This window comes from Muntiacus reevesi, chromosome 1 (assembly GCF_963930625.1).
Source record: "Muntiacus reevesi chromosome 1, mMunRee1.1, whole genome shotgun sequence".
NCBI lineage: Eukaryota > Metazoa > Chordata > Mammalia > Artiodactyla > Cervidae > Muntiacus > Muntiacus reevesi.
The window spans coordinates 229361593-229376161 of record NC_089249.1 but is presented as its reverse complement, the minus strand read 5'-3'; the positions used below and the strand labels follow the sequence as shown (position 1 = coordinate 229376161).

The following is a 14569-nucleotide window of genomic DNA, read 5'->3' as shown; positions in this document are numbered from 1 at the left end:
AGTGTCCCCCTCCCCACCCCCCCATCCCTGGGTCCTTTCCCCTTCCTTGTAGCTAGGCTATGAACATGGTGGTAATGAGTCATCTTGGATCACAGGGATAAGATAGAAGGAGCCTGGGAACTGTGGCATTGTAGAACTCACATACTTACCCTACATTGCTTTTGCCTGGATGATTGAGATGGAGAGAAATAAACTTCTATTTTGTTCTAGCCATTGTTGTTTTGGATCTCTATTATAGCAGCTGAACGTATCTCTAACTAATATAGTCTGTTCACAGGGAGAAAGATTATTCTTACTATTCCTATAGAGCATCTTTGAGACTGTTTGTAGGCTATATCATAAGAACTTTCTCGTCTCTGTAAAAGACACTATCATTCAACTATTAATAGTTTGCTTGGGTCAAAAACCTAGGAGTCTTCGCTTTTCTTTTAAAACAACTTGATTGAGGTATAATTGACATATGATAAACTGAAAATATTTAAGTGTACACTTTGATAAGTTTCCACCTAGGAAACCATCTTCAGAATTAAGATAATTAGTATATCCATCATAACAAAAGTTATCTAATGCTCCTTTGTAATCCCTTCCTTCTTCCTCTTCCTTAAGTTTCACCACCCCCAATCTATCTGGCAACCACTGATCTACTTTCTGTCACTTTAGATTTGTTAGCATATTCTAGAGCTTTAGACATGGAATCATATGGCATGTTACTTTTTCTCATCTGGTTTCTCTCACTCAGCATATTTATTTTGAGATTACAAATCATCTTTGATTCCTCTCTTTGTTTCATTGCCACCCCGTCTGCCCCCAATCCATTCCTTCATTAAGTTTAATAACCTCTACCTGAATCCATCTACTTCTATCTGTCTCCATCGTCATCATCCTCAGACCATTAGCGTCTGTCTCGTGTACCACTGCAGTAGTCTCCTGACTGGTCTCTTTGTTTCCAAGCTTGCTCTTTCCAATCCATTCTCCACCTTGAACCCACAATGGTCTGCTTAAAATAGAATCATATCAATCTCTTCAGATCATATCAGTCCTCTGCTTGAAATTATTCACTGGCTTATAATCACACTCAGAATAATATTCTGATCCCTGACTGTAGCTTAAAGGTCTCTCATGGTCCGGCCCCCTGTCCAACTCTCTGATGTCACTGCCTTCTACCATTCTCCGCACCCAGCCATGCTGGCATCTTCCTTTTGTTCTTCAAATGTGCCAAGAAGGCTCCCATCCTAAACTCTTTGTTCTTGCTGTTTCTTCTGTCTGGAAGGCTGTTTCCCCAGCTCTTTGCACAGCTATCTAATTCTCATTTTCCAGGTCTGATTTCAAATGTTATGGCCTTCCAGAGAGCTTCCCACACCTAAGTGGCCTCCACCCAGCAGCCTCTAACCACATTGCTCTTTTCTTCTTAATAACACTTATTAGCTTATGAAATTATTTGTTGGCATGTTTATTGTTTGTCTTTCCCCACTGGAATGTGTGCTCCATGGGGACAGGGAATTTGTCTCTTGCTATTGTTATATCCCAAGGGCCTAACAGATATTCAATAAATATTTGTTGAATGAATAAATGAGGTTATTGTGCATGGGTTGGCAGAGCTGAAGGGTAATAAGGGATCACTTTTTAAAGTTCCACAACTGTGGTCTATTTGAACCTCAGGAGTATATCCCTGTAGTAGTGAAGTTTTCAGTGTGAAGGCTTTTTTTTTTTTTTTTTTTTTAATAAAAATAATAGAAGCAAGCTCAGCATGGTTATTCTCTAGACAAGTGTCCAAGGACTGCAAACTCTTTAGGGCTTTCATAGACAGTGTCTTCCTGTCATTTTAGAAACTCTAAAGAGGGAAAGGCAATAACATTTATTTTGAAGTTCAAAATAAAAGGGTGATATTACAGTGGCTGCCCATCCATAAATGTATATCACATTCTGCCAACTTTATGCTCTGGGCAAAGTTTATTTTCCCCTAAGTTTGCTTCATTAATGTAGTGTCAAGAATTAGCATAAAAATTGGTCTGGAACCCATGACTCTCAGGGCTCTTGTAGAAGTGAATGTGGAGGAATTTCCTGCCAGCCCAGTGGTTAGGACTCAGTATTTTCATGCCAAGGGTCTGGGTTCAGTCCCTGGCTAGGGAACTAAAATCCCAAAAGCCACAAGAAGCAGCAAAAAAACAAGTCAATGTGAGATGTTTCTATAGTCCGTGGACATGCTGGACACTGAAGACAGGTTCTAAGCAAAAAATTATGAGTCAAATAAGAAAATTAACTCTCATAAGAAAGACCAGCAGATGCCCAACAGTAGAAGAATTCATACCTCAAAGATTTCAACTGATAAGACATAAAGAAATTAAAAAATAGTTATGGTAATTATGTTTTAATTATTTTTACCATTAGGCAAGAATATATCACTGCATATCATTATGAAAAAGAAAAGAACATGTAGATTTGAAAAAAGAACAAATACATTTTTTCATTTTTTAAAATGTGGTAAAATATACGTAACATTTACTATTGTAATCATTTTTAAGTGTACAGTTCAGTGGTATTAAATACATTGACAATGTTGTGTTACTATCACTACCATCCATCTCTAGAACTCTTTTCATCTTGTAAAACTGAAACTCTACACCTATTACACAAGAATTCCTGGGCTTACCTGGTCGCTCAGTGGTAAAGAATCCACCTGCCAATGCAGGAGACACGGGTTTGCTCCCTGATCTGGGAAGATTCCACATGCCCATGGAGTGACTAAGTCCAAGCACCACACTATTGAGCCTGTGCTCTAGAGCCTGGGAGCCACAACTGCTGAGCCATGTGGCTGAACTGCTGAAGCCCTTGCACCCTAGAGTCTGCGCTCCACAATAAGAGAGGCCACCACAATGAGAAGTTCATGCACCACAACTAGAGAGTGGCCCCCGCAGCAATGAAGACCCAGTATAGCCAAAAATAAATAAATACATTAAAAAATTTTTTCCTATCTATCCCTTCCTCCTGGCCCCTGGCAACACCGTTCTACTTTCTGTCTTTATGATTTTGTCTACTCTAAGTCCCTCATATTGGAAAAGGTCATGGCAACCACTTCAGGATTCTTGCCTGGGAAATCGCATGGACAGAGATGCCTGACTGGCTAGAGTCCGTGGGGTTACAGGAGTCAGAAACAACCTAGTGACTAAACCACCACCACCACCACCAAGTCCCTCGTCCAATAGAATCATACAGTATTTGTCTTCTCGTGACTGATTTATTTCACTTAGCATAATGTCCTCACATTTTGTTTATCCATTTATCCAATGATGGACATTTGAATAGCTAGTAAGTCTAATAAAAAATTTTTTTTAAGGTAGAAAGTATCATGTGTCTTGAAAAAGGAACAGAAGTAGTCTTGAAATTCCGAGGAGAGATTATTTACGGTCTGTGTGATGAGTGATGTAAAAAATAAAAAAAATACATAAAGGATACATATTATGTGTCTGCTTGCTGGACCTTGAAAGACAAATATAACAATGCTAACCACACGAACTTAATTACAGCTTTTTATTGTGTGCCTACTGTATGCATTGTGCTATGCTTGGAGCTTTCCATCCTGATCTTATTTACTCCTCAGAATAACTGTTAGGTCAATACTGTTATTCTCATATTAAATGAGGAGACAAATTCTACACAACTAGGAAATGGAAGCAGACATACATACGCTCAGTGTAGACCAAACCTTGAATACAGATTTGTTTAGTTCTAAACTCCCTGCCCTTTCCTCTGCCTCACAGGTTTTTAGAGTAAGGAAGATATCCATTTCTTTCATGTCCATCCTTCTAGTCATCCTTCTGGTTCAAATGCCAGCTATTTTACAGCAGATTCTCAAAATGTGGTTTGCAGACCACTTGGACCAGATCATAAAAGGAGTTTGCAAAAGTACATATTTCTGTGCCCCATATCAAAGATTCTAAGTAAGTTTGGGATGAGGATCAGAGAATCTGCATTTTTTTTTTTTTTTCTTTTAAAAAGAAATTTGATCTCTCGTGAGAACTCCTGTGTCTACAAGGTCTTCTGGGAACATTCAGTAGAAATAAGTTCTTTGGGAAAACGCTTCAACTAAGCCTCCTGGTCTTCTCCATGCTGCCTTGCCTGAAACAGGCTGATTCTTTCTCATCCCTCCTTGACAGCACAGGACTCGTTGAAGGCATGAATTACTTTAGAGGTTTTAGCCTGATTTACATACATCTTAATTCAGCAACACAAACTAAACTATTTGTCGAAGTGCTTAAAACCACACACGAAATCTGCGCATTGTGCTGTGTTTGGAAGGATATGGAGAATCACGGCAAGTCTATAGGTCACTTGGGGCAGACGTACTCTGAATCGGAATCCCGGTTATTTCAGGCGTTTATAACAACCGGGAAGGTAGGAAAACCAAGCACACCGACTCATGCGCAGGCGCAGAAGGAAGAGGCCCTATCAAACCTTCAGGACGCGCCCTTCCCCCACGCTCTTTCCGGGCTTCTCCCACTGCGCAGGCGCAGCAGAGAAGCAAGATGGCGGCCCCCGTGGATCTGGAGTTGAAGAAGGTAAAAGAGGGTCTTGAGCAGGCAGAAACTTTTCTTTGGAAGCTAAGGGGACTGTGGACAAGAATATCGAGTGAGTCTCGAGTACTGCGGGAGGAAAGAGGCCCCAGGGAAATGGGGAGTGGTTTCTCAGAGTTCAAAGGCGGGACCGGGCCTCCTTAGGCTGGAGTCGAGGGCTAGCGGCTCTTTGCCGGGTAAGAGCCGATTGGGCTGGGCCTGGTTAAGTTTGGCGGGCCTGTAGCTGTTTTATTCCCTTGTTCCGAGTTCCAGAGACCTTTGGTTGCTCTTGGAACCGTCAGTTCCACAGTGAGGCGTGAAGCGAGCGTTTCCAGTTGGAGCCTCTTGCCCGAGCTGTAGCATCTGTAATTCTATATCCTAATTTGCTTTGAAAAACTCAAGTCCAGTCTGTTTTTAGGTCAGTTCTTTAATCCCATACCTTGTAAGGTCGCTTCATACAGTTCAGTCAGGTATCCTCATAGCAGTGTTCATCTTAGGGCTTTGCCAACCCCCCCCCCCCCCGCCCGTTTTTAAAGACTTGTCAAAAAAGAAACAAGTCAAAGTTTTCCAGATAAAATTGGTATCAGAAGGAATTGAGTTTATCTCTTCAAACAATTGCCGAGAAATGTGTTCTTACACGGAAACGTTTTCACCACCTAAGAGTTACCAGGAATCTTAACACCACTACTGATTCAAAAGCATACCCCCCCCTTTTTTTTTTTTGCGAAGGGAGGGAGAATGGGGATTGGAAAGGAGCCTAGACTTCATCTACTTTAAACCAGTACTTTTCTAGAAAAGGAAACAGTTTAACAAGATTCAGCCCAAGCTTGGTTCTAGAGTCCTGCATTCTCTGCCTCACTTTCCACCTTTTGACCACTACTTGAGGTTAGAAGAGGAAATTTTACTTAAGACTGTCTTGTGATCAACCTTTGCATGAGAAATAAGACAGCTGAAGTAGCTCTCCCACGTAATAGGTGAAGCAGTGTATTATTGCTCCGAGGATTTACGTGTGTGTGTGTGTGTGTGTGTATTGCTTTTTGTTTGGAGCTTGTACCTTTACTCCTTACGGTGCTCTCTAGTGCTGTATTATCTCAGCTTTAACAATATACTAGCTTCCTTAGCAAACTGTGTTAAAGTGTTTTAAAAGTTTACCTTTTTTTTTTTCTGTTAAAAGTTCAAGTTTAAGTTAGGGTTTAGTGAGAGCTAACAATGGAATACAGCTGTTAATGGACTTACTCCTCAGTATTATTTGAATCTGTTGCTGGGAAACCTGTGGACAGTGAATGCAAACTAAGAAAATAATTACAGACTTAAATTGGGTAGTTTTGGCAACCAATAAAATTACAGAAGAAACTTGTTTAAATGTCTCTTAATATGTTTATAATTTTGGGGGGAGGGAGAGGGGTGGAGACTAATAGGAAACTTTAGGTACCTCCTCTCCCCTCTAGATAAATCTTTTGAAACCTTGCTAGTAGGTGAGACGGAGAAGGCAATGGCACCCCACTCCAGTACTCTTGCCTGGAAAATCCCATGGATGGAGGAGCCTGGTAGGCTGTGGTCCATGGGGTTGCTAGGAGTCGGATGCGACTGAGCGACTTCACTTTCACTTTTCACTTTCATACATTGGAGAAGAAAATGGCAACCTACTCCAGTGTTCTTGCCTGGAGAATCCCAGGGATGGGGAGCCTGGTGGGCTGCCATCTATGGGGTTGCACAGAGTGGGACACGACTGAAGCGACTTAGTAGCAGCAGTAGGCGAGAACAAAGTCAGAATAAAAGTTTAGTAGCTTTTTGCCATGTATTGCAGCCACAGATGTTATTATTAAGTCAAAATTTGACAGCATGTGAAAGTCATTCTAAGCACTTCAGAAGTATCAAAAACCTTTTAAGAGTACTCAGGTCAAGTTTGGCTTATCGTGTGGATATGAAGATCATGATGCAGTTGTTTTATCAATGCTTTGAGTTTTTTGTGTATATTTCTCTTAAAATATTCATTTTCTGAATATTACTGTGGATAGTAGAGTAGAAAGATTCAGTAACTAGAGATCAGAAAAAATTAATTAAGTATTTGATTTTTGACCTAGTAGTTGTTCAGCCCTGTGAAAGTCATTTATATCTCTTCAAAACATTTAGTTAATTTGTAAACTGTGCTGATGAATCTGCCATCCTTAACTCAGGATTATTGAAAAGAGAAAATGAGACATTTATTATATGTCAGTATTCTCATATTAATATTCACTTGTTAATATTTCAAACAAGTGTGGGAAAGTGCTTTAAATAGTCTTGAGTAGTACAGATGTGGTGAATTGTTACATTTATGGTTCTTGTTTTGGGTCTCTGGGTTTCTGATTGTTGCATTTAGAGCTTTTATTACTCCTTGGGTACCTGCTACTTGATATGGTTATTATTTACCATGCCTTTGTTCAGCTTCTTCAGATAAGTTGCATCTTCTGAGGACTGGGTAAGTTCAGTACAGTTGACTCTTGAACAGCATTGGTTTAAACTGTAGGGATCCAGTTGTACACAGATTTTTAAAATAGTAAATACTAGAGTACTACATGATATGTAGTTGGTTGAATCAACAAGTGTAGAACCAAGGATACAGAGGAACTGCTATATGGAGGGTCAACTATAAATTATACTTGGATTTTCAACTTCACGGAGGGTCAGTGCTTTTAATCACTAAATTATTCAGGGCTCAAGTTTTTAGCAGACTGGCTTTGAGATGTTTGCTGTTTTGCAAAGATGTTCACAGCTTTGTCTGTTTAGCAGGCTTCATTTTAATATATTAGATTTGATGTAAACATTTACTGTAAAATGTTGTAGCTACTAAATCAAGGACTTATTTCTTTTTAGGCCTTCACAGAGCTTCAAGCCAAAGTTATTGACACTCAACAGAAGGTGAAACTTGCAGACGTACAGATTGAACAGCTGAACAGAACGAAAAAGCATGCACATCTTACAGATACAGAGATTATGACTTTGGTAGATGAGACTAACATGTATGAAGGTGTAGGAAGAATGTAAGTAAAGTATATCCTTAAGGGGGTTATCCTGAAAGAAGTTTATCTGAATTAAGTCATAGAAATTGTTCACTTTACAGCTTGGGTTGAAGTATCATAGTAGCTTTAAAGAACCCTAGGTCAAATATCTTTTTTCTTTTAAATGAGAAACTGAGAAACTGAATTCCAGGTAGATGTGTTTAATCTTAAACTTTGAAGCACAGTTTAAAAATATTTATTCCATGTTCTTCTCTCCATACTTAGATACTTAACATGTGTAACTTCAATGGTAAAAATATGATTTGTTGTGAAAGGATGTTTATAGTAGTTTTGTGTGTGAAGATTTTTTAAGTAGTTGTAGTTTAACCTTGTCTTCCCAACCTAATTATTAGTAGTCACACAAATCATGAATCTTAGATGTCTGATCAGGTTGTAAAACAAAAAGATTCAGTTGTCTATTTAAATATACTCATTCTGTCAAACATGAGAAATCTAGTAAGTCAACTTACCTTGTTTGTTCTAATTCTTATTATATGATTAACCACCTGCACTTCACTTTTTGTTCTTTTAAAAACTATATTGCCATTCTGAGAGAGAATACATCTGCTTCATGTTCTCTAAGCAGTAAATAGGAATGGAAAAGCCCTTAACTGCAGGTCACATTCCATTACACTGAGCTAAAAGGAGACTGATTTTTTTTTTTAAGTGGAGGAGGTACAAGAGAAGGGTTTTTCTGGAATTTGGTCTTTGAATATTACTTAGTAAGTGGACCATTACTTAAGTTTGGAGCTCCTTTAGTTGGAAAGGAATTTGACCTCAGTCTAGGACGATTTGTTTTATGATTGATTTGAAAGAAGCATGGCATGTGTAACATTTAGTAATGGCTTTAGAATGACATCATGAGAAATAGACCCTGCTCATGATAGCTGATCCATATTGGTTTGAAAAAGAGGTAGATTATGATAAACTGTTCATCTGATTTGCTTTCTGAGAATAAACAGCATGAATAAATAAATAAAATCTTATTGTTGGAGTCCATTTTTCATTTTAGCTTGTTTTAAAAGGAAGAAAATTCCAATTTGAGAGTTTGTTAACTGGGACACAAAAGAATTGGGATGAAAACAAAGTAGAACCCTTGAATATATGTCTGTGTAGCATGAAGTGCATTGTTGGCATTCACTGCAGGATAATTTTATCTTTGTTATGAATATCCTTAGATCTTAAAACAGTAATGGTAGCTTTTATAGCATGCTTGTTAACATGTTGTGCTTCGGTTTCACATCATTACATTGGCTTTTGCTTGCTGCAGTTAAAGAATTTCTCCTGAAAGGAAAAACTCTTTGGTCTTTTGATCTATAGTGAATTAAAAAAAAATTTTTTTTTGTTTGTTTATTTGTTTTGGCTTTGCTGGGTCTTTGTTGCTACACGCTGGCGCTGTCTAGTTTTGGGGAGCAGGGGCTACTCTGGTTGCGGTGCTCTGGCTTCTTGTTTTGGTGGCTTCTTTTGTTGCAGAGCACGGGCTCTAGGGTACACCGACTTTAGTAGTTGTGGTTCCCAGACTCTGGAGTACAAGCTCAATAGTTCTGGCTCACAGGCTCAGCTGCTCCACGGCATATGGGATCTTCTGCGACCAGGGATTGAACCTGTGTCTCTGCACTGGCAGGCGGATTCTATCACTGAGCCAGTAGAGAAGCCTGATCTATAGTGAAGTTTTATTTTTTAATAGAATAATTTCATTTACTAAACATTCTGCAGACATGATAGGCAAGTTGCTTTTTTTGCTTATTGCCCAAAGTGCTACTTATTGGTTGTATTCCACTCGAAGAATTTTAGAGTTTAAAGGCTGGGATATGAATTAGTTAATGGTAGAACAGTAGTATTTCCAGAAGATTTATTTCATGTGAATTATGTTTCTTAAAAGAAATAAGTAACTTTAAGTGTTTAAATAATGTGGAATATCTACATGGTTTTAAACTTTGGTTTTAAATTTGTTTTTTGTACTTTGTGCATCTGGAGTTTGTAGGGGCATGTAAGGTAAGTTGTGTTTGTTGTTTGGCTAGAGTGTTAGTGCCCTCAGGAGGAAAAGATTTGCTGAGTATTAGTCTGGTCATGAGGATGTTCTCTTTCTTGATGCTAAGCCTGAAATAGCTATTTCTGAATTTATAGTCTTGAGTAATCTTGAGTATCATTGTGATTCACTTCTTTAATTCTAGTCTTTACCTTAATTTGTCTTTTCTTTTTCCTTTTTGAAAATTGTTAGGGAATTCTAATTAGAGCTAATTTTTCTCAAACTGTTGTTTTAAAACCAAGAATTATAAAATCTAAAACATTACATTTTTGTTTTATAACCTGCAATTTTACCATTGCTGAAATTTAGGCCTCTTGCCTGGACTAAGAAGCAATAGCTTCTGAACTGTTCTTTCTGCCCTTATTGTGTTGGTTTAAATGCTTTCTTCACCCATCTGCCAGATATGATTATGTCATTATTTTTCATAAAATCTTTTGTTCATCCTTGGTTGCCCATGGGATAAAATCTAAATTTGTTAGCCTAGCATTCATGGTCATTCATAATCTGTTCTTAATTTACCCTTCTAGCCTCAAATCCCACCACTTTCTATTGCCAGGCTGAGGATAGCTCATAAATTTCATCTCATGGACTTAATTCTTTCCATTGGTTTTGAGTTATCTGTTGAGTTTGAGTCTCACGTGGACTTAAACATGCTCTAATTGATCAGTGAGGTCTGTCATGGGCTGAAGGTAGAAGGGGAGTAGCTCATGTACCCAAAATTGTTATCCCTACCCTCGTCACATGGGCTTCCTCGCACATGCCATGTCTTTGTGTTTTCTTGGTTTTGCTCCTTCTGTCCTTCCTGGCCTTTGGTGTCCCACTTTTCCTCCTGAAATTCACATCCTTTAAGACAGAGCTTATCTTCTCTGAAGAGTTTTCCATCTTCCCTGGCAGATTTACTAACACGTTCCTGAATGATACCAGAGCTTTTGTTCCTACAGCTAGTAGAGCATGTGGGTGGTGGGATGAGGGTAGTGGGCAGAACTGGACTGAGTTTGAAATGGTCTGTTTCCCCAGCTAGATTGTTAAAGACCATATACATATTTATCTTTGTTTCCTCAATCCTCAGTACAAAATGCGTGTAAACGTGTGTTGGTTTGAATTGAATATGATTCTCTTGCCTAAAATAACTGCATTTTCTTTTGGTCCTTTAGAAAAAATGTTTAGTAAGTGTCAGAGACTTAAGAATTGAAGTTTATTATGCTTTTTAAGTATATGATTTGATAAAGATGAAATTTTAAGAATAACATATTTTGAGTAAGGTCAAAGGAATTATTTCTAACCAAAATTATGTCCTCTAATCTGACAGAATTAATTCTTCATTAAATCTGTTGAGAAGGTTGACTAATACTAAATGCCAACCAGTTGCAGAGATAGTCAGCATTGACAGTATAGAAAAACCCCAAGCTTTTAGGATTACACTGAGGGCAGTATAGTCCTTGGAAAATAAAGGCTATTTTGTGCAGAGTAATACTGGTATAATTGTATATTTTACCTTGCTTATGCTTACATAGGATGGAAGTCATATTTTTCATTTTAGGGTTTGCATTTAGTTTACAAAGTCATTTCAAACCCAGATGCTTTTCCCAGTCATGAGTATGGAGAAAACGGGTAGTGTTAAATATGGCTTTTATATATGGCTATTTTTATATATGGCTATTTTATATATTATATATATTTTTATATATGGCTATTTTTGGTTTAAAACAAGGAAAATCAAGCTACAGGGTAAGAGATGATGAATTGCTGTATATTGTAAACTCTATGTATTCATTGATGAAAGCTATAGTCCATCTAGTCTCTTGGCATGTTGCCAGCACATTTTAGTTCTCTTACTTCATATTCTTTGGAGGGGCTGTTATGTAGCCTGATACTACTACCACCAATTTCTAGTTTTGCTACTTAAGCTGTTTGTGAGCTGACCTCACCATACCGCTTTGAGAACTATGATGAAAGTTACAACTGTGGAATGATGTGTCTGAATAGTTGGACGTGTTTGTCTTTTCATCTTTCTAGCATGCAAGGAAGGAATAGACACAGATCTCAAATAAATATTACATGAATGTTTCTTGTAATTTTTTTTTTTTTTCGTGAATAAAAACCAGCTTGTAATTATTTATGGTAGTTTTCTTCCATTTTCCTTTGCATAGTAGAAATAAGAATATTTTTCAAAGTTAGTATTACATTTGAAAGTGCACATAAATGACATTTAGTCATACTAATGTTTGAAAGGACTATCATTAGAATAAAGGTCAAATTTATTTTTATTAACAATAGGTATGATCCAGACCCTGATTTGATATTAGGTCCATTATTCTAATATCCTTGTGTTTGAGCATTACATTAATAACATTTCTTCTTTCCAAAAGAGATAAATTAAGCTTTATGTTTCTTTAATGAGAGGAACTTGAGTAGATTAGCCTTTGAGAAGAATGATTAGTGCCTTTCTAAAACTTGAACCTAACTAAAAATAACTTTGTACCGTATTTAAACTAATTTAGAGGTATGCCACCATTCTGTGGATATTTTTTACATTTAAGGAACTAAGAATGAACAATGGTATAAATCTACCAACTAGATAAGTGTCTAGCAATGCAGAAATTGCTGTTTGGGAGCGGTGTTGCTATTTCTACTTGTTGAAGTAATTTGGTGGTTGATCCCTGGTGGTTGAAAAATCCAGAAGTATAAAATTTGATAAATGTGGCACAGGTAGAAAATGAAAACAGTAGGTATATTTCTGATGGGTAACAGAATTTTTTAAAAAATTAAATAATTGAACAGATTTTCAACTAATTATGATGTAGAAATCTGAACTGTGACAGTTTGGTTGAACTGCCCTTTGTTTAGAATGTTATGTTGGTTTTGTTTTGATTTTAATTGTTAGCTTGAATGTTAACTTGTAGTTTGGATTGTAACATTTAGAACGGTCAAGATGAAACATTTGCAGTTGCTCTTGGTTTAGGTATATTAAATATTAGTCAAAAGGGATATAATCAGGCTGTCTTAAGTTTTGCAGCCATTTTACTTCATGTTCATGTAGAGTTGATATTCCAATCAATTTGAGGTAATTTTAAAGCTGAAGATATAGTTGCATTATATTTTATTCCTAATACATTAGGAGACAAACCACAAATATTGGTGTAATAGACATTGTTAAGTATTATTGATATTATAGTAATAATAGTTTATGTTATTGTTCTCACTAGAACCAAGTTTGGATATTTTATGCTTACTATTGGAGAGAAAAAATACAGTCTACTTTTGGTGTGAGGGTCACTTTACAAATTCAAATTTATAAGCTCCTTTATACTGTCTTTAAAGGTGTTAGTCTGTATTTTAGAGCAGAGAAAATGAAGCAAAGATAAAATAATTTTCAGAGATAAGAAGAAGTTTAGTCATTTTTTAGGTTTTACTTTAAAAGAAGAGGAGTTTTGATGTTAAGCTGCTTTTCCTAATAGAATATGAACCACCCTTCTTGTGTTTTTATATAGAGCCGTATAAAGTCATGGCTTTCATTGCTCAGAGTTCTAACGGGGAAAAAACAACTCTTCCTGTTGTGCAGGGGAAAATGACTTCAGTTTTGTTGATGTTGAGTATGTATATAACCCCAGCTGGGCATAGTCTCCTCTTCCACAGATGTGATGCTCTAGGGAGAAGAGATTTCTGAGTCATAGTCTTAATTTCCTTAAGCTGTCAGTGATTTAAAAACTTGGTGTTCATTATAACTCTTTTGACTGCTGTGTAGAATGACATCACTGTTTTTATGCCAGGAGAAGTTAACAAACATTTTCGTAGGAATGACATAGCTATGTTTCTTCTGCAGAAAGAGAAGTTTTAATAATTCTTTCCCTTCTTCCCCTCCCATGTCCTCCAAGATCCAAACAATCTCACTGAAACACTGGAAATTAATTTCCAAAATGTTGTGTTAATTAGGAGTTTATTGTAAAAGAAGAGAGTTTGTACACTTACCTTGGGATGTACAAACATACTGAAATAAAAATTTTATTTAATGTGTCTTTGTTGTAGGGTTGGTCATTTATGCTGGAATTTGTTGAGAAAAGGTAAATGTAATTGATTCATTTTGTTACTGTTACTTGGAGGAGTTTGCTTCTGCCATCTCCTGACATCAAAAGGCCTGCCTTTCTTTTTTCCCCCATCTGCTTTTGTTGCATGAAGGTAGTTAATCAGCAACACAAGTGGATAGTGGTACAGTATATCCCACTTGGCGATAAGCAAGAAATTAATGTAGTTAGCTGAGAGAAGAGTGAAAAAAATTGCCTTGTTGTTCCTTTGTAAATAAAAATAAAGCTAGCAGTAATTTTGAACTTTGTTGCTTTGTCCTTGGGGATTTGGGTGCTGTAACTGACTTAAATCAGGTTGAATTTCTCTGAAGTGAAAAACAATCAATTTTAAGCTGTACCAAGGATTTTCTGATTTTAGCTGTCACTTATCTCATAGTGGCAAATTTAGGAACAACTTGCTATCTAATCTGTTTGAGAGAATACTGATACGGTCATGTCAAGGAATATAATCTGCTTAATAAAACATCCAAAAAGGAACTAGAAAAAAAAAATACTGGCTTAAAAGGTAAGAGCCAGTCCATATATATGAATACACAATTAATGATTTATTGGTGTTTTTAAAATTTATTAGTTTTATCAGGAATTGCTGTGAATTGCAAATGTCTTCTGCCCAGATAGAATAATTAGGATTGCATTGTGTTGCATGCACCATTAGTGCCTGGGGTTTTGTGAAGAATGTATGCCCACTTTATTTTTAGAATTTAGGTTTGAATGGACATTCTGGGAGAATGTTATCTCGTTCTGACCAGAAACTCTCATTACCAACTCTTGTTCTAAGATCAGTTACGTTGAAATGAACCAGGTTACTTGGAAAATACTACCATTTGGCTTTGAAGAGGACTTGAAATATTCTTACATCAAAATATC

General features: G+C 37.0%; 1 protein-coding gene across 2 annotated transcripts in view; it reads left to right on the top strand.

Annotated features, from left to right (window-relative positions):
- Nucleotides 1-4433: 4433 nt before the first annotated feature.
- The window catches only part of PFDN1 (prefoldin subunit 1), a 76008-nt gene continuing 65872 nt past the window's right edge, over nt 4434-14569 (top strand). For both annotated transcript variants that reach the window (XM_065918685.1, XM_065918686.1), the window contains exons 1-2: nt 4434-4556; nt 7407-7573. In XM_065918685.1, the coding sequence (XP_065774757.1) occupies nt 4524-4556; nt 7407-7573 (200 nt within the window). In that variant the 5' untranslated portion in view covers nt 4434-4523. The remainder of the gene's footprint in view (nt 4557-7406; nt 7574-14569) is intronic.